Source organism: Kogia breviceps, chromosome 14, assembly GCF_026419965.1.
Source record: "Kogia breviceps isolate mKogBre1 chromosome 14, mKogBre1 haplotype 1, whole genome shotgun sequence".
Classification (NCBI taxonomy): Eukaryota; Metazoa; Chordata; class Mammalia; order Artiodactyla; family Physeteridae; genus Kogia; species Kogia breviceps.
In genome coordinates, this window is record NC_081323.1 from 87,276,058 (window position 1) to 87,294,083 (window position 18,026).

Consider the following 18,026-nt stretch of genomic DNA (forward strand, 5'->3'; position numbering starts at 1 on the left):
CTAGAGGGAGGGGGTTCAGCAGTACTATTGCGGCATTGTCCCTGCCCTCATAGGGCTGCCGGTCTTCCCTCCCCCTCACCCCCCACCGCATCACACGGCTTGTGGAATTTTAGTTCTCCAACCAGGATCCAGTCTGGGCCCTTGGCAGTAAAAGCGTGGAGCCCTAACCACTGGACTGCCAGGGAATTCCCAGGGCTTCCAGTCTTGCTGCACTGTCCTCTAGGGGGTCAGGAGCCACGCATGGCTATTTATATTTAGATTAATTAAATTAAGAACTCAGTTCTTCAGCTGCACAAGTCACATTTCAAGTGCCCATTGGACAGCACAGGTATGGAACATTCTCAACCTTGTGGAAAATTCTAGTGGATGGCACTGGGCTGCTGGGAGGACAGATGCGGACCAAAAACTCATACTGATGGCTCTCAATTATCCACTGGGATAAATGTCTTCAAGAAGTAGTTGGAGGAGTGATGACAGAGAACAGTGGAACAGTGACCTGGTCGGGGGGAGCGGGAGGTTTTCTGTGGTGGGGATGTTGAGAAATGAGTCAGAGTTGGGGTGAGAGCCTACCCGACAGAGGCAACAGCACAGGCAAAGGCAGGCGGAACGCCTTCAGGAGTGAGCAGGTCAGATACACATATTTCAAAAGTAATAAAATTTAATTTTTAGAGCAGTTTTAGGTTCACAGCAAAATTGAGAGGAAAGTACTGAGAGAATTTCCCATACATCCCCTCCTCCACCACCAACACCCCCGCTAGAGCCAGAGAGCGGAGCAGAGCGGTACATGTGTTACCACTGATGAAACCTACACTGACACATGGTATCACCCGTAATTTACATTGGCGTTCACCCTTGGTGTTTACATTGTATGGATTTGGACAGGCATCCACCATTACAGTATCATACAGAGCAGTTTCACTGCCCTGAAAATCCTCTGGACTCCCCCATTCCTCCTTGCCCTGGTCTCCCTAAGTCCTGGCAACCGCTGATCTTTTTATTATCTCCATAATTTTTGCCTTTTCCAGAATGTCATGTAGTTGGGATCATAAAGTGTGTAGCTTTTCCAGATTGGCTTCTTTCAGTAATATGCATTTAGGTTTCCTCCATGTTTTTAAAAAAATTAATTTATTTTTAATTTATTATTATTTTAAATTTTATTTATTTTTTATTTTTGGCTGTGTTGGGTGGGTCTTCGTTGCTGTGCACGGGCTTCCTCTAGTTGCGGCGAGCGGGGCTGCTCTTCGTTGCAGTGCGTGGGCTTCTCACTGCGGTGGCTTCTCTTGCTGCAGAACGTGGGCTCTAGGAGTGCGGGCTTCGGTAGCTGTGGCCCGTGGGCTCTAGAGCGCGGGCTCAGTAGTTGTGGCGCACGGGCTTAAGTTGCTCCCTGGCATGTGGGATCTTCCCGGACCGGGGCTCGAACCCGTGTCCCCTGCATTGGCAGGCGGATTCTTAACCACTGTGCCAGCAGGGAAGTCCCTACTCCATGTCTTTTCACGGCTTGTTAGCCCATTTCTTTTAGTGTTGACTGCTATTCCACCGTTCGGGTAGGCTACAGTTCATTTATCCATTCACCTACACTTCCCGGTGGACGCTGTGAGGAAGTGTCACCGAAACCTGGAAAGCCCTGTGACAGGTGAGCGCAGTGAGGCACTGGGGTCCTCTCCCCAGCCCCACACTCAGTGATTTCCAGCTCGACTGCTCCTCAGAATTGGCGATGCCCAGGAAATGTGAGACTCCTTCCTCATTAGAAAGAGTAAGAGTGGTAGAGGTTACAGCTTCTGTGTATTGAATAGCTCTTCTCTGCTGGACACGTACCTGCATAATCTCATTTAATCAATCATTGATTTGACAAATGGCCATCAAGGGTCTGCTGCAGCCATGCCCTGTTCTAGTGGGGGTGGGAAAATAAACACATCTGCCACAATGAGAAACACACCTGATTATGGCTTATAGGGGAAAGAAAGGAATGGGTCAGGGAGTCAGGAGAACCTGGGCCTCTGTGAAACCCCCAGATGCCTGCGTGAGTCAGAGTTGGGCTTCATTGTTGAGGTTTTGATAGTAAACAAAAAACAGTGGAAACGCCATTAACACGTGTTTGCCTCAAGTGGCTCCTAACCTTTGACCTAACCAGGAGCTCTTCGAGGCAAGGACTGTGCCTGTCCCCATGGTGGTTCGCCCACAGCTGGAGCCATCAGAGTTCTCTGGATACAAAATGGCTCAACCTGGTGAGGTGGGAGGGAAATGAGGCCCAGGGAGAGTTTGATATGAAGCTTGATGTACTGGGTTGAAGAGTCTCCCAAAGATTCAGTTCACCTGGAATCTCAGAATGTGACCTTATTTGGAAACAAGATCTTTGCAGATGTCGTTAGTTAAGATGAGGTCATACTGGCCTAGGGTGGATCTTAAATCCATCATGACTGGTGTCTTGATAAGAAGAGGAGTGGGAATTCCCTGGCAGTCCAGTGGTTAGGACTCAGTGCTTTGACTTCTGTGGGCCCGGGGTTCAGTCCCTGGTTGGAGAAGTTAAGATCCTATAAGCCCCAGCAGTGTGGCCAAAAAAAAAAAAAGAAGAGGAGAGGATATACACACATGCAAAAAGTGAAGATGGCCCCAGAGGCAGAACTTGGAGTATGTGGCCACAAGCCAAGGAATTCCAAGGATTGCTGGCAACCTCTGCAACCTAAAAGAATCAAGGAAGAGGGCTTCCCTGTTCCCTGGTGGCACAGTGGTTAAAAATCCGCCTGCCAACACAGGGGACGCAGGTTTGAGCCCTGGTCCGGGAAGATCCCACATGCTGAGGAGCAACTAAGCCCGTGCACCACAACTACTGAGCCTGCGCTCTAGAGCCCGTGAGCCACAACTACTGAGCCCTTGCACCACAACTACTGAAGCTCACGAGCCACAACTACTGAAGCCCACGTGCCTAGGGCCCCTGCTCCGCAACGAGAAGCCACTGCAATGAGAAGCCTGCACACTGCAACGAGAGTAGCCCCTGGTCGCCCAACTAGAGAAAGCCCGCTGACAGGAACAAAGACCCAACACAGCCAAAAATAAATAAATAAATAAAATAAAATTTAAAAATATATTAAAAAAAAAATCAAGTAAGGATTCTTCCCTTGAGTCTTTGGAGGGAGCATGGCCCAGTCAACATCTTCATTTCTTTTTTTACAAAAATAAATTTATTTATTTATTTAGTTTTGGCTGCGTTGGGTCTTCATTGCTGTGCAGGGGTTTTCTCTAGTTGCGGACAGCTGGGGCTACTCTTCATTGCGGTGCACAGGCTTCTCACTGTGGTGGACGGGCGGGCTCTAGGCATGTGGGCTTCAGTAGTTGCAGCTCACGGGCTCTAGAGCGCAAGCTCAGTAGTTGTGGCGCACGGACTTATTCGCTCCACGGGCATGTGGGATCTTCCTGAACCAGGGCTCGAGCCCGTGTTCCCTGAGTTGGCAGGCGGATTCCCAACCACTGCGCCACCAGGGAAGCCTCAACATCTTCATTTCTGACTTCTAGCATTCACATCCAGTTTTCCCCACAAATGTTTATTAGTAAATGATTTGTAAATGCAAAAGGTTACAGGTGAGAGCATATCATCCATACATCAATTTACCCAGAAAATATTTATTCAGAGCCCATGTCAGGGAGCTTTCTAGGTACAAGGCGTTTACAGTTTATTGGGGAGGACAGGAAAAAAAAAAAAAAAAGGTACAGTAGATCAGATAGTGCAAAGAGTTATGGAGAAAAATAACAGAGGATAAGGTTATTTGTTAGGTTAGGTGTGTGTTTGCGAGGATGGGGAGGGGGTGATGCTATTTTTGCAAGGGGGTCAGGGACCGGCTCTCTGACAGGTGGTTTCTGAACCCTGCAGGAACTGGGACCTGCAAATGCAAAGGCCTAGGGTCAAGAGAGGGCTGGGCCGGCAAGAGAGGGCCTGTGTGGCTGGAAAGGGGCGTGCAGAGAGCAGAGGAGCAGGACGTGACGTCGGAGAGCAAAGTGCGGCCCGGCCAGGACGCCCGCGCTCTACCCAGCTCTACCCGGTCCTTGGCGGCGCGCCGCACCCAACATGGCGGCCGCGCGGGACCCGCCCGCGGGCTAGCGGAAGTGCGTATCGGCGGGCGCCGGAAGTGGCGAGCGGCCCCCGCCCCCTGTCCCGGGTCTCTGAGGAGCCTCCGACGCGCCGGCTTTGAGCATCCCTGGCCAGCCAGGCCGGAGGCCCCGGAGCTGTGGCTCCGACGGCAGCGGCTCGTCCCGCCCTCGACATGGCCAGCATCGGAGAGGTACGGCAGGCGCCTGTCTCTACTCTCCTCCCTGCCCGGCGGCTTTGGTCCCGCTCGGTCCTCCCCATCCCGACTCCGGTTCCCCTGCGTCCTTTCCGTCTCGCTCCCTTTCCCGCTCCATCCTTCCCGTCCTGACCTCGGCTGGCTCTCAGCTTCCCATCCTGACCCCCGCCGCGGCCCTCACTCCAACCCTGGCGTCGGCCTGGCTTGGTCCTTCCTGCCCCGGCCCTGGCCTTGGCCTCGCCCCGTCCTTCCCATCCCTACCCTGGCCTTGCCCCTTGACCCATCCCGCCCCCTAGGACCTCATCCTGTATCCGAAGGCATAAGCTCTCTTAGCTTTCGGTTTTCCGTCCGTTTGCCGGTCCCGCATTCCTGGTTGGCAGACTTCTCCCCCTCTCCCGCCTTCCCCAGAGTTTCCAGCTCCTCTAGGTCTCCCAGGCCCTCTTCCCATGCCCCTGTGCCTTGGCTCAGGCCTTGGAGCTCTGAGACGTTCCTCCTCCCTGCCCACTTCCCTTCCCTTCGCATTCCATCCTGTGTCGCTGAACGTTCGGTTTCAGTCCAGCCCACTTTCCTCTGAGTCTGTTTGTTGTGTGACTTGGGGGGTGGGTGGGTGGAGGAAAAGCCATTTCACCTGGGGGACTTGGGACTCACCCTGAATTTCTTCCCCAATGCTCCACAAATCTGGGTCCGACGGAGAAACCCACGGAGTTCCTGTAATGGGGAGCAGGGTAGTTTCTCTGTAGACCAGGAAATGGGGCATCCGGACAGTGACTAGGGTCTTCCCTTTTGTTGATTCCCTCCTACCTGTTTGTGTACGTGTGTGCACCTGTATTTACACCTGTCGTCCGGGACTCACCGTCGAGCGTACTCCCTAAGCCTTGCGGGCTTCCTCGTGCCCCGGGGAGCAGGGGCGGGTGCGCCATGAGTGCGTGGGAGGCGGCTGGGGTTGCCGACAGCTGTTCTTCATTTGAAACAGATTTGGCTCGGAAGTGGCCCCTTGATTGAGGGGGAAGGTGTGGGGCCCACCTGCTCGCTGGGAGTAGGATTGAGGGACCAGAGAGTACCAGCTCCCCCAGGAAGAATCCTGGGGGTATAGCCTGGCTGCGTTAGCAGATTCCTGTTAGTCGCGTGTGCTTGGGGGGCGCTGTCTGGCACCTTGGTCTTACGGAGTCCTGGTGCAAAGGCCCCTCTGTTCCTTGAATCATATGTCGGGGCCCTGCCCAGTGAGGCCTCTTGTCCCATCGTGAGGGTCTTTTGGCTTGAGAGGAGAGAGGGGGAGTCTTGCACTATCCTGGACATGATCAAGGTCCCTTTCTCTGGGAAGGTCTAATTATTTTAAAAAATTTTTAATTTTTTATAAATTTATTTTGTAATTTTTGGTTGTGTTGGGTCTTCGTTGCTGCATGCGGCCTTTTCTCTAGTTGCGGCGAGCGGGGGCTACTCTTCATTGCAGTGCGCAGGCTTCTCATTGTGGTGGCTTCTCTTGTTGCGGAGCACGGGCTCTAGGCGCAGGCTTCAGTAGTTGTGGCACGCAGGCTCAGTAGTTGTGGTGCACGGGCTTAGTGGCTCCACGGCATGTGGGAGCTTCCCAGACCAGGGCTCGAACCCATGTCCCCTGCATTGGCAGGCGGATTCTTAACCACTGTGCCACCAGGGAAGTCCTTGGGACAATCTAATTATTGATTGATTGATTGACTGAGATATAGTTAACATACCATAAAATTTACACTTTTATTTTTTTCAGTTTTTAAAAATTTTTGGCTGCACCGTGTGGTATGCAGGATCTTAGTTCCCTGACCAGGGATCGAACCCACGCCCCCAGCAATGGGAAGCACGAAGTCATAACCACTGGGCTCCCAGGGAGGTCCCAAAATTTACTTTTCAAGTGTATAATGCAGTGGTTTTAAAATATATTGACAAGGTCGTGCCACCATCCCCACTCTCTGATTTCAGAATGGGGTGGTCTGATTTTGAGGGTCCTTGCTGGGCTTAAAAGGCAGATGTCTGGGACTGCTCCCTGAGTTTCTGAGGAGTCGGGCTCTGCGTTTTTAATAGCTCTTCAAATGATTCTGAAGCCGTAGTTCGTTGACACCCGGTTCACTGGCTCTTTCCCTTGGGCATTAGAAAGTGATCCCTGTTCAGGAGCCATTCCTGGCCTAGGGAGGAGACAGGAAAGCAACAAACCAGTATAGTTCACCTGATGCGGCTGGAGACTGGAGGAGGAGGAGGGTAAGCTGGGGCGGCGCTGGAGGAGAAGGGTGAGTTAAGTGTGTCTGGGGGATGCTGGAAGGGCTTCCTGGGGGCGGAGCCTTTGAGCTGAAGTTCCGAGAGTAGCAGTTTCTTTTGTGTGGTGCCACGTTGGGTGGAGGGGGCAGCTTGTGCAGAGGCTTGGAGGACTGAGTGCTGTGTATCAGGGGACAATCCGGAAACTGCCAACTGGAGAAGCAGAGGCTTAAGAAGAGGGGCAACGTGAGAAGCCTGCCTGCGGTCGCTCCTGCGATCAAAGAAACCAAAAGCAAAAGGAACATGTCAAATCCCACACACCTGAAAAAGAATGTTGTAATGAACTTCCCTCTCTGTACTCACTGCCCAGTTTTTTTTTCTGTTTCTCTTTTTTTAAATTTTATTATTATTTGTTTTATTTATTTATTTTTGGCTGCATTGGGTGTTTGTTGCTGTGCACCGGCTTTCTCTAGCTGCGGCGAGCGGGGGCTGCGCACACACCCCCGCTTGGAGGTGAAGAAGCTCGGAGGCCTTCTCCCTCCCTCCTGGTGGCGGCCCCCTATTTGACACGACCTCTGCAGAGCTCACTGCCTTTCCTGGGGGGAAGGTACACGGACTTAGAAATGAAGCCTCCGTTCCAGGGAAAAGACTCAACTATTGCAAACCCAGCACGACTGGGCCTCCTGGGCTTGGCCGTTGGGAGACCGGCGGGATCCAATATGACCTGCTGCCCGGGCGGCTTCTCCTGTCGTCCAGGCCTGCTGCCCTGAACGCCTGTCCCAGGACAGGGGATGCTGGCCTAAGGACGGCACTGGAGCACAGCATGTGGAGAAGATGATCGTGTCGGGGGTGCTGAGGCTGGACGGAGGAAGCTGCAACTCACCTCCTGTTTTATTTTTTATTTTTTTTTAATTCATGTTAATTTCTAGGCGGTTTTAAGAGGAATTCAGTATTCCATACTGTAACTGGGAATTATGTGATGCCGGCGTTTCTGGGAGCGTTTTGCCCTGTGTTCTCTCCGCTCTGCAGTGGCGTTCTTACTTCGGTAAATCGGCGAAGTGGGCAGCAGACGGGGTCAGCCTCAGGCTGCTCAGTGATGCCCGGGAGCCCTGTATACCAAGCTTGCCTGATAACGGTCGCCCCTGGTCCCACCCAGCCTCTCGGGAGATGGAGTCCCTAGGTCTAGGATGTGGCCGGGAAATCTGATTTTTTAACAGGTGTCTGAGATGATCCCAGATGGTTGGGTCTGGGAAATTTCTCAGGAAAGTCACGTATGGTTCAGAACACTAGACCCCAGAATACAGTGACCCAGGGCAGCTATGGACTCGGGTCTGATGGCTGCCTTCTGCCCCTGTAAAGCTGGGAGGAGGGAGACAGGATTGAGGGCACTTCGGAAGGAAGGAGAGAAGGGAAGGCAGGTCTGGCTGCTGCCTCAGGAAGAAGGGAGAATGGGAGGGGCCGATTCCGTTGAAAGGGTGGGCAGTAATTGGGAAACCTTTCCCGTCCTGGCAAGGGCTCGGCCGGATGCAGAGGCCGGAGGGGCGTCACAGTCAGAGCTCCCGGGAAACCCCTGGTGCCTGTGTGGGGTGTGCAGACAGGCCCTTCCTCCCTGGACTTAACGGTTGCCATGGCAGCAGCAGGGCTTTCCAAGCCTGGAGGCTTCCATCCATGCAAATATGTATGGAAAAAGAGGCAGGACAGAGAGGCGGGGCTCGTAGTCAGAATCACTGGAAAAGGCAGTAGAAGTAGTTGTGGGTGCGCACTGCAACTAGAGCAAGCCCGTGTGCAGCAACGAAGAGCCCGTGCAGCCAAAAAGATAAATAAAACACAAAAAAATTTAAAAAAAAATTTTTTTAAATAAATAAATAAAGAAAAGAATACAGCCTGACATTCGGGGCAGAGCGGGGTGGCTGGGGGGGTATAGCAGCTTTTACAAATGGACAACCTCCGCTGATGGTCATGAGTTGAGTTGGAAATCTGCCAGACTCGGCTGGAGACCGTCAGTAGGAAAAATTTCTCTTAAATTTCAAATCTGTTACTTTTGAAGAGCGATCCTGTTGTGCAGATTGAAAAGGGGCTTTCAGAGAATGTTGGGGACTCTTTGCTCTGCAGTTAAGATTTTTGGTAACAGCCCGTTCTTCCCCGTGGACTGTGGCGAAGGCTTCCCTTGCCTGAGGCCCCCCCGGGGGATCCCACGGAATTTGGTGCCCCTTATTTTCAGGACCCACCCCACGATGGCGATGAGCCCCCTGCAGCAGCCGCGGTGGCAGATGGTGCCCACCTCCTGGGCTTCTCTGACGAGATCCTCCTGCACATCCTGAGCCACGTCCCCAGCATAGACTTGATTCTGAACGTCCGGCGCACCTGCCGGAAGCTTGCAGTGCTGTGCCTGGACAAGAGCCTCACCCACACGGTGCTGCTGCAGAAGGACTATGAGGTGAGGGGCTTGGGGGTGGTGCTTGACGTGCGGGGGGCAGAGGTGGGGAACAGCCGAGGTGCCCGACTGAGGCCCTGCACAGCCTGGCAGTGGTGGGGCACTTGCAGGGATGACATGGCAAAAGCCAGGGCCCCAAAAGTGCAGGTAGTGTGCCATCTGGGCCAGGGCACAGGTAGAGCAGGCGCTCTTCTGGAAGGGTCTTGGGCCTTGGCACTGGCCCGGGAGGGAGACTGACTTCCTGGTAGATAGGTACCCAGGAGTGGACGTGGGGGCCCACTGTCAGCGTTGGGCTTTCCTGTGGAGTTAAGCACAGTTGGAGGCACCACCTCTCCCCACCAGCAGCATCCGAGAGTTCTGGTTGCTCTGCATCCTCGTCAGCACTTGGTGTTGTCCGTCTTTTCAGTTTAGCCATTCTGATGCCCGGGAGGTGGTATCTCATTGTAGTTTTAACTTGTATTCTCTGGTGGAGGATGCTGTCGATTATGCTTTCTTCAGGTCCGCGGACCATTTGTGTATCTTCTCAGAAGTGTCTGTGCAAGGCTTTTGCCCATTCATTATTGTCTGTCTTTTTCTTAGTGAGTTTTGGGAGTTCCGTACATATTCTGGTACAAGTCCTTTGTGGGATGTGTTGTGAATATTTTCTCTTATAGTTTGTGGCTTGCCGTTTTATTTTGATTAATAGTGTCTTTTGAAGAGTGTAAGTTTTTATGTTCCAATTTGAGGTCCAATTTATTGAATTTTTGAGTTCATGCTTTTTCTATTCCGTTGAAGAAATCTTTGTGAAACCTGGGGTCATGAAGATTTTCTCTTATGTTGTCTTCTTTCTTCTTTTCAACTTTAAAAAAGTTTTTAATTCATTTTTTTGGCTGTGTTGTGTCTTTGTTGCTGCTCGCAGGCTTTTCTCTAGTTGCGGCGAGCGGGGGCTACTCTTCATTGTGGCGCACAGGCTTCTCTTGTTGCGGAGCACAGGCTCTAGGCGCGCGGGCTTCAGTAGTTGTGGCATGCGGGCTCAGTAGTTGTGGCTCACGGGCTCTAGAGCTCATGGTCAGTAGTTGTGGTGTACGGGCTTAGTTGCTCCGCAGCATGTGAGATCTTCCCAGACCAGGGCTCAAACCCATGACCCCTGCGTTGGCAGGTGGATTCTTAACCACTGCGCCACTGGGGAAGCCCTTCTTTCTTCTTCTTATATAACGTTGTATTCGTTTCAGGTGTACAACGTAAAGTTTTGATATTTGTATACACTGCGAAATGGTCACGTCAAGGTACGTCTGTCACCTTACATAGTTATAATTTTTTTCCTCTTGATGAGAACTTTTAAGATCTTCTCTTGCAACTTTCAAATATGCAATATATTTGCATATTTGCAATAATAATATGGTATTATTAACTATAGTCCCTATACCCTACATTACATCCCCAGGCTTATTTATTTTATAACTGGAAGTTAGTACCTTTTGACTCCTCTCCCTCCAGACCACCAATTTGTTCTCAGTGTCTGTGAGCTTGGTTTTAAAGTTTTTATTTTTTATTGAAGTATAGCTGACTTACAGTATTGTATTAGTTTCAGGTGTAAAACATAGTAGTGATTTGATATTTTTATAGGTTGCGTACCATAGAAAGTTATTATAATATCATTGACTAGATACCTGTGCTGTATGTTTTATCCCTGTAAGAGTTTTTTTGTTTAATTCCACATATAAATGAGATCTTATAGTATTTGTCTTTCTCTGTCTGACTTATCTCACTTAGCACACTGCCCTCCGAGTCCATCCATGTTGTAGATGGCAAGACTATCTTCTTGGTTTTTTTAATGACTGAGTAATATCGCTCTGTGTGTGTGTGTGTGTGTGTGTGGGTGTGTATTCCAATCACACCTTTATCCATTCATCTGTTGGTGGAAACTTAAGTTGTTTCCATATCTTGGCTATTATCAATAGTGCTGCTATGAACATGGGGTGCAGATATCTTTTTGAGTTAGTGTTTTGTTTTTTACAAATTTATTTATCTTATTTTTGGCTGTGTTGAGTCTTCTTTGCTGCATACGGGCTTTCTCTAGTTGCAGCGAGTGGGAGCTACTCATTGCGGTGGCTTCTCTTGTTGTGGAGCATGGGCTCTAGGCTCATGGGCTTCAGTAGTTGTGGCACGTAGGCTCAGTAGTTGTGGCTTGCTGGCTTAGTTGCTCCGTGGCATGTGGGTTCTTCCCAGACCAGGGCTCGAACCCGTGTCCTCTGCACTGGCAGGTGGATTCCTAACCACTGCGCCACCAGGGAAGCCCATGTCTATGTTTTTAATAGGGTTGTTTCTTTGCTATTGAGTTGAATGAGTTCTCTGTATATTTTGGATATTAACCCCTTATCAAATGTATGATTTGCAAATATCTTTTCCCGTTTAAGAGGCTGCCTTTCACTTTGGTGATGGTTCCCTCGGCTGTGCAGAAGCATCTCAGGTGATGTAGTTTCTCTTGTTTCTTTTTGCTTTTGTTGTTTTTGGTGTCAGATTTTTAAAAATCATCGCTAAGACTGATGTCAAGGAGCTTATTACTACTTATATTGTCTTCTAGGAGCTTTATGGCTCCTGGTCTTGCATTCAAGTGTTTAATCCATTTGGGGCTAACTTTGGTGTATGGTGTAAGATAGTGGTCCAGTTTCATTCTTTTGCCTGTGGCTGTCCGGTCTGTGCTGCCTTACAGAAGTCTATAGTTTTAGCTCTTGCGGCAGGTCAGTGATCCTTTTGTGTTCATCTCCACATGCTGTGAGGTCCGGGTGAGGCTCACTGTTCTGCACACAGCTATTCATGCCTTCCACCACTACTGACTGAAAAGGTTATCCTGTCCTCGCCGAATTGCCTGCAACCTGGAAAATCAGTTGATGACCTATTTTGAACATAAACAGAGGCCTTGCCCTTAACTCAAAGTTTAGGGGACTTGGAGGGGCTCCTACTGTTGTTGCTGGCTGGGCAGTGATGCCTTTGAAACCCAGAATGAGGCCCCTGGGAGCTCAGGCTCTTTCTGTGAGAGCGCCGTGCTCCTCCCTGACGGAGAGCTGAGCTTACTCCCCAAAGCGCTGGGCTCAGGCTTCCTGCCCACGAGGGTCCTTTACTGTAGAGGAAGGGCAGGTGCACAGTCTGTCTGGAGCGTTTAGAATGTGTGTCCTTTGTCTGCACAGTTCTGTGTGTGTACATTTGCCGTAGAGAAGTGATCGTGTGCACAAGCCTTCTGTACGTGGATGCTCGGTGCTGTGTTGTCCGAAGGCCTCGGTGGCCACTGGGGCCCCGACTGGACATACTGTGGCTGCCTAGGCCGTCCAGGCCAGGTTTTTGAGGAACATTTAATGATATGCAAGTGCGTGTGACGTAAAGGAAAGCGACAGGCAGAGAATGCTTCTAGGGCGTGATTCCACTATGTGATTTCAGAAAACCCCACCTAACGTGAAACTTCCCATCCTGACCACTTTTCTTTTTTTTTTTTTTGGATGTGTTAGGTCTTCGTTGCGGTGCGCGGGCTTCTCATCGCGGTGGCTTCTCTTGTTGCGGAGCACAGGCTCTAGGTGCGCGGGCTTCAGTAGTTGTGGCACTTGGGCTCTAGAGCGCAGGCTCAGTAGTTGTGGCGCACGGGCTTAGTTGCTCCGTGGCATGTGGGATCCTCCCGGACCAGGGCTCGAACCCGTGTCCTCTGCACTGGCAGGCGGATTCCTAACCACTGCGCCACCAGGGAAGTCCCCTAACCACTTTTAAGTGTACGATTTCGTCAGCCCTAAGTACGTTCACAGTGTTATGCAACCATCACCACTCTTTCCGAAACTTTCTTATCGCCTTAGACAGAAACTCTGGAACTATTAAGCAATAACTCCTGTTTCCCCTTTGCCCAGACTTCTGGTAACCTCTATTCTACTTTCTCTTTCTGATTTTGCCTATTCTGGATCTTTCATGTAGGCGGGATCCTACAATATGTGATCTTTATGGCTGGCTTCTCTGGGCACCATGTCCTCAAGGTTTACTCATGCTGTAGCAGCGCCAGGACCTCGTTCCCCTCCGTGCCGAGTGGAATTCCACTGCATGGGTGGACCCCACTGCCTTTATCTGTCCGTCCGTTGACGGGCGGCGGGGTTCTTCCCACCTTCCGGCTGTTGTGAGTGGTTCTCCGTGAACATGGGTGTGCAGGAGTCCGAGTGCCCCCTTTCAGTCCCCTTGAGTGCACAGCTGGCTGTGGAACTGTGGGTCACGTGGTCACTCTGTGTAGCTTTTGGAGGAGCCACCAGACTCTTCCACGGGGGCTGTGTCCCACTTTCCATTCCCGCCTGGCTGAGGCTCCTGGCTGTCGGTGGAAGGTAAGCACGCGGGGAGGGACGGGGCGCCAGCCCTGCCCTCATTGTCCCTCCTCAGCTGGAGCGGGGCCTCTGCCGGGCCCCCTGCGGCTCCCTGACTCTCACGGGGGAAGGCGCGGTCTGGGGGGCGAGGGTGGAGGAGACGCTGGTGCCTGCAGCCCCTCTCTCCCCACCCCCCACCCACCCGCAGGCCAGCGAGGACAAGGTGAAGCAGCTGGTGACGGAGATCGGCTGGGAGATCCAGCAGCTCAGCATGGCCGGCTGCTACTGGCTGTCGGGCAGCACGGTGGAGCACGTGGCCCGCTGCCGCGGCCTGGTGAAGGTGAACCTCTCGGGCTGCCACCTGACCTCCCTGCGCCTCTCCAAGGTTCTGTCGGCCCTGCAGTGCCTGCGCTCCCTGGCCATCGACGTGAGCCCCGGCTTCGACGCCAGCCAGCTGAGCGGCGAGTGCAAGGCCACGCTGAGCCGTGTGCGGGAGCTCAAGCAGACGCTGTACACACCCTCGTACGGCGTGGTGCCCTGCTGCACCAGCCTCGAGAAGCTGCTGCTGTACTTCGAGATCCTGGACCGCACGCGCGAGGGCGCCGTGCTCTCGGGCCAGCTCATGGTGGGCCAGAGCAACGTGCCGCGCTACCAGCACCTGCGCGTCTTCTACGCCCGCCTGGCCCCCGGCTACATCAACCAGGAGGTGGTGCGCCTGTACCTGGCTGTGCTCAGCGACCGCACGCCCGAGAACCTGCACGCCTTCCTCATCTCCGTGCCCGGCAGCTTTGCTGAGAGCGGGGCCACCAAGAACCTCCTGGAGCCCATGGCCCGCAACGTGGCGCTGGACGCGCTGCAGCTGCCCAAGTCCTGGCTCAACGGCTCGGCCCTCCTGCAGCACATGCGGTTCAGCAGCCCCTTCTACTTCAGCTTCAGCCGCTGCGCCCTGTCCGGCGGCCACCTGATCCGGCGCGTCATCGACGGCGGCAGGGACCTCCGGAGCCTGGCCGGCCTGAACCTCAGCGGCTGTGCGCACTGCCTGGCGCCCGACTCCCTGCTGCGCAAGGCCGAGGACGACATCGACAGTGGCATCCTGGAGACGCTGGTGGCGGCCTGCGGCAACCTGCGGCACCTCAACCTCTCGGCCGCCCACCACCACAGCCCCGAGGGCCCCGGCCGGCACCTGTGCCAGCTGCTGGCCCGGCTCTGCCACCTGCGCTCCCTGTCGCTGCCCGTCTGTGCCGTCGCTGACGCGGCGCCGCGGGCCGACCGCGCGCCCGTCCAGCCTGCCACGCACGCCGTGCCCCGCGGCTTCGGCAAGAAGGTCCGCATCGGCGTGCCGTCTGGCCCCGACCCTTTCTCCGGGCAGGCGGGCCCCCTGCCGTCCTCTGCGTTCTGGTCGCTGCTGAAGAGCGTGCCCTTCCTGGACCGCCTCGAGCTGATCGGGTCCAACTTCTCGTCTGCCATGCCGCGCAACGAGCCCGCCATCCGCAACTCGCTGCCCCCCTGCGGCCGGGCGCAGCGCGTGGGGGACTCGGAGGTGGCCGCCATCGGCCAGCTGGCCTTCCTGAGGCACCTGACGCTGGCCCAGCTGCCCAGCATCCTGACGGGCTCCGGGCTGGTGAGCATCGGCCTCCAGTGCCAGCAGCTCCAGTCCCTCTCCCTGGCCCACCTGGGCACGATGGGCAAGGTGGCCTACACGTCCGCCCTCTCGGACATGCTGAAGCACTGCCAGCGGCTGAAGGACCTCCGGTGAGCGCGCCCGGCCGTCCCTCCGCGGCCTCTGCTGGCCCTTCGGAGGCCTTAGGGGCGCAGAGGGGAAGCGAGGCCACGGCCTTTGGCTCGGCAGATGCTGGCGTACCCGCCGCGCACCTGTCCTCCGGGGGCTGAGAGTCGGGGGGGGGTACTGACGAGGGACTCTGCGCAGTGGGGGGGCTCGGGGGGCCGCGGGGGCTCGGGAGGCGGCGGTCGGCGGCGCCCAGGGAGGGTGTGCGGGAGGCAGTGCCGCCCGAGCCCGGCCCGTCGTCCTCGCTGCCCGCGGCCGTTTCCGTGCCTGGGCTCTGGGACGCTGCTGCGCACGTGACCTTACTCATCCTCGTGCCCGTCCCACGAGGTGGACGCTGTTCTTGCCGACGACGGAGCTGGTAAGTGGGGGCCGGGAGCGGAGCCTAGCTGTGCGACTCTTGAAGGACGAGTCGGGGTTAGCCGGGAGACGCAGGCGCGAGGCTTTCCGGGAAAGAAGGCAGCGCGCGTAGAAGCCCCAGAGGCTCACACACGAGCAGCGTGCTCAGAAGCCAGGTGGTTCTGATCGGGGGGCACGGGGGCGTCAGGTGAGGCAAAGGTGCTGAAGGACCTCAGCCCGCAGAGGGAGGGGTCCGGGTTCCAGTTTGGAGAGGTCCCTCTGGCCTCCCACCTGGACTGGAGGGGCCGGGCGGGGGGGGGGCGGGCGGTGGAGAGGCGGGCTCGGGGGCGGGGGGCGCACGCTATTGAGATGTGGCGGTGCCCGGAGCAGGACGGCCGGGCCGACCTGAGGGGCCGCCCCGGGAGAGTGCGGGGTGGTGGGACCCGCGGACCTCGCAGGGCTTTCCCCGCCCGGGTATTTGTTGGAGGGCCACTGGCGATTTCCCAGGCCCCGGCGACTCAGGCTGTTCTCGTGGGGGCCCAGCCCAGCATTTAGAGGGTCAGCCTCTGTCAACCCGAGGCGGGTCTGAAAACGCCTACGGATCTGATCCTGAAAAACTGCAGTTTCCGAAACGTCAAACGTCGCGGTGGCCTCAGGCCTCGGCTCTGTGAGGGCTTCGGGTGGGGGAGGGAGCGGCCGCTGGGCTTGGTCTCCGTGAGGCTGGGGCTGGCGGGGCAGCCGGGAGAGGGCGGCATCGGGTCACGAGGACGTGCGCGTGTCCCGTCGCCACGCCGGTGGGCGCTCGCTGTGTGTCTCCGCTGGGGGCCGGCTCCAGGCTGGCGGCTCTCTGGCGCTCTCTGGTTTGATCCCCTCACTGGGACCTTCGTCCTTCCTGCTTCATGGAGAGGCGGCGGACGCCTGAGGGAGGAGCTGAGGTCCCCCCGGGTCGTCGAAGTCCAGAGCTTGACCTGGGCCCCCGAGCCACACAAAACGGAGACAAGCGTGTCCTTTTCGGACCTCCACTCTCCCCCTAGAAGGCAGGAAATGAACCGGATTTGAGGTGGAGCTTTGCTGCCCTGGCCCTGGAGCCTCCCAGAGCTTGTCTGCCAGGCTGCCTGCGGCCCCCAGGGCGACACATGCCGCGGGCCCCCCGCCCAGTCCCTGCGGGTGTGAGGGCTGTGGCCCGGGGTCCAAGCCTGGCCTCGCATGTGGCTTGTGCCCCTCCAGCCCCGTGGGGCGGGCGCCACCTGTGGGGGGGGGCACCACCTGTGAGTGAGGGGGGTGGCCCGGCCGCAGCCCCCGCCCCTCGCCGTGCACAGGGTGAGCCTGGGCTGCCGTCTCACACGATGCTGTCCCTCCTGCCCGGATCGCGCTCGGCTCCCTCTCTTTTCACTGCTTCATCTCCATCCAGTGCCTCCTCCCACCTTGTCCCCTCCTGTGCCTTCACGGTCACATCAGTGGCCTTTCCAGAAGGACTGTTGTCAAGTGAGTGGTCAGTGGGCCATGCGTAACTTGAAGCCGCAGGTGGACCACAAAATACATCCAACAAACGAAAAACCACCAGGTCTGCTGTCCTCTTACCCTGTTGGATTCTCGTGATCGGGAATCGAATGTTCCTTAGTTCGGGGAGCCTGAGGGAGCATTTCAGTTCTAATTTAACTAAACTCAGAGCCAGAGTATTTCTGGATCTGTCATTTTTGTCCTCAGTGTTTTGGCTTTCTTGCTACCCTCTTAAACCTGGCGCCTTTTCTAACCACGCTGTGGTCAAACCTCATGCTCATTATTGAGGAGTGTTTGATCAAAAGAGAAATCAGTGAAAGTAAAATAAACTCGTACATTCACGTAGTTTAAAAAGTCACGGGGGCTTCCCTGGTGGCACAGTGGTTGAGAATCCGCCTGCCAATGCAGGCGACACGGGTTCGAGCCCTGGTCTGGGAAGATCCCACATGCCGCGGAGCAACTGGGCCCGTGCGCCACAACTACTGCGCCTGCGCGTCTGGAGCCTGTGCTCCTCAACGAGAGGCCGCGATAGTGAGAGGCCCGCACACCGTGATGAAGAGTGGCCCCCGCTCGCCGTAACTAGAGGAAGCCCTCACACAGAAACGAAGACCCAACACAGCCATAAATAAATAAATAAATAAATACATTTAAAAAATTAAAACAAAAAGTCACAGGACTTCCTCGGTGGTCCAGTGGTTAAGACTCCACTCTTCCACTGCAGGGGATGCGGGTTCAATCCCTGGTCGAGGAACTAAGATCCACGTGCCCGTGCGATGCGGCCAGAAAGATAAAAATAAGATAAAATAATAAGTCACAGTGCTTCAAGGTAGGTAATGAAAACCGGCCTTCTCTCTGCAACATCCTTTCTGCCTCATGTCCACAGTGTCATATTTTTAAATTAATTAATTAATTAATTTATTTATTTTGGCAGCGTTGGGTCTTCGTTGCTGTGCACGGGCTTTCTAGTTGCGGCGAGCGGGGGCTACTCTTCGTTGCGGTGCGCGGGCTTCTCATCGCGGTGGCTTCTCTTGTTGCGGAGCACGGGCTCTAGGCGCGCGGGCTTCAGTAGTTGTGGCACACGGGCTCAGTAGTTGTGGCTCGCGGGCTGTAGAGCACAAGCTCGGTAGTTGTGGCGCACGGGCTTAGTTGCTCCATGGCATGTGGGA

The 18,026-nt window shown here is 54.9% G+C and overlaps 1 protein-coding gene across 3 annotated transcripts in view; it reads left to right on the forward strand.

The window, feature by feature from the left end:
• Positions 1 to 4,140: 4,140 nt before the first annotated feature.
• FBXL18 (F-box and leucine rich repeat protein 18) overlaps positions 4,141 to 18,026 on the forward strand; it is a 39,986-nt gene continuing 26,100 nt past the window's right edge. The window contains exons 1-3 of one of the 3 annotated variants that reach the window (XM_059037342.2): positions 4,141 to 4,274; positions 8,719 to 8,934; positions 13,447 to 14,990. In XM_059037342.2, the coding sequence (XP_058893325.1) occupies positions 4,257 to 4,274; positions 8,719 to 8,934; positions 13,447 to 14,990 (1,778 nt within the window). In that variant the 5' untranslated portion in view covers positions 4,141 to 4,256. Of the gene's footprint in view, positions 4,275 to 6,439; positions 6,504 to 8,718; positions 8,935 to 10,142; positions 10,197 to 13,446; positions 14,991 to 18,026 lie in introns of those variants that run through there. The other 2 variants (XM_067012520.1, XM_067012519.1) reach the window with 2 other exon arrangements.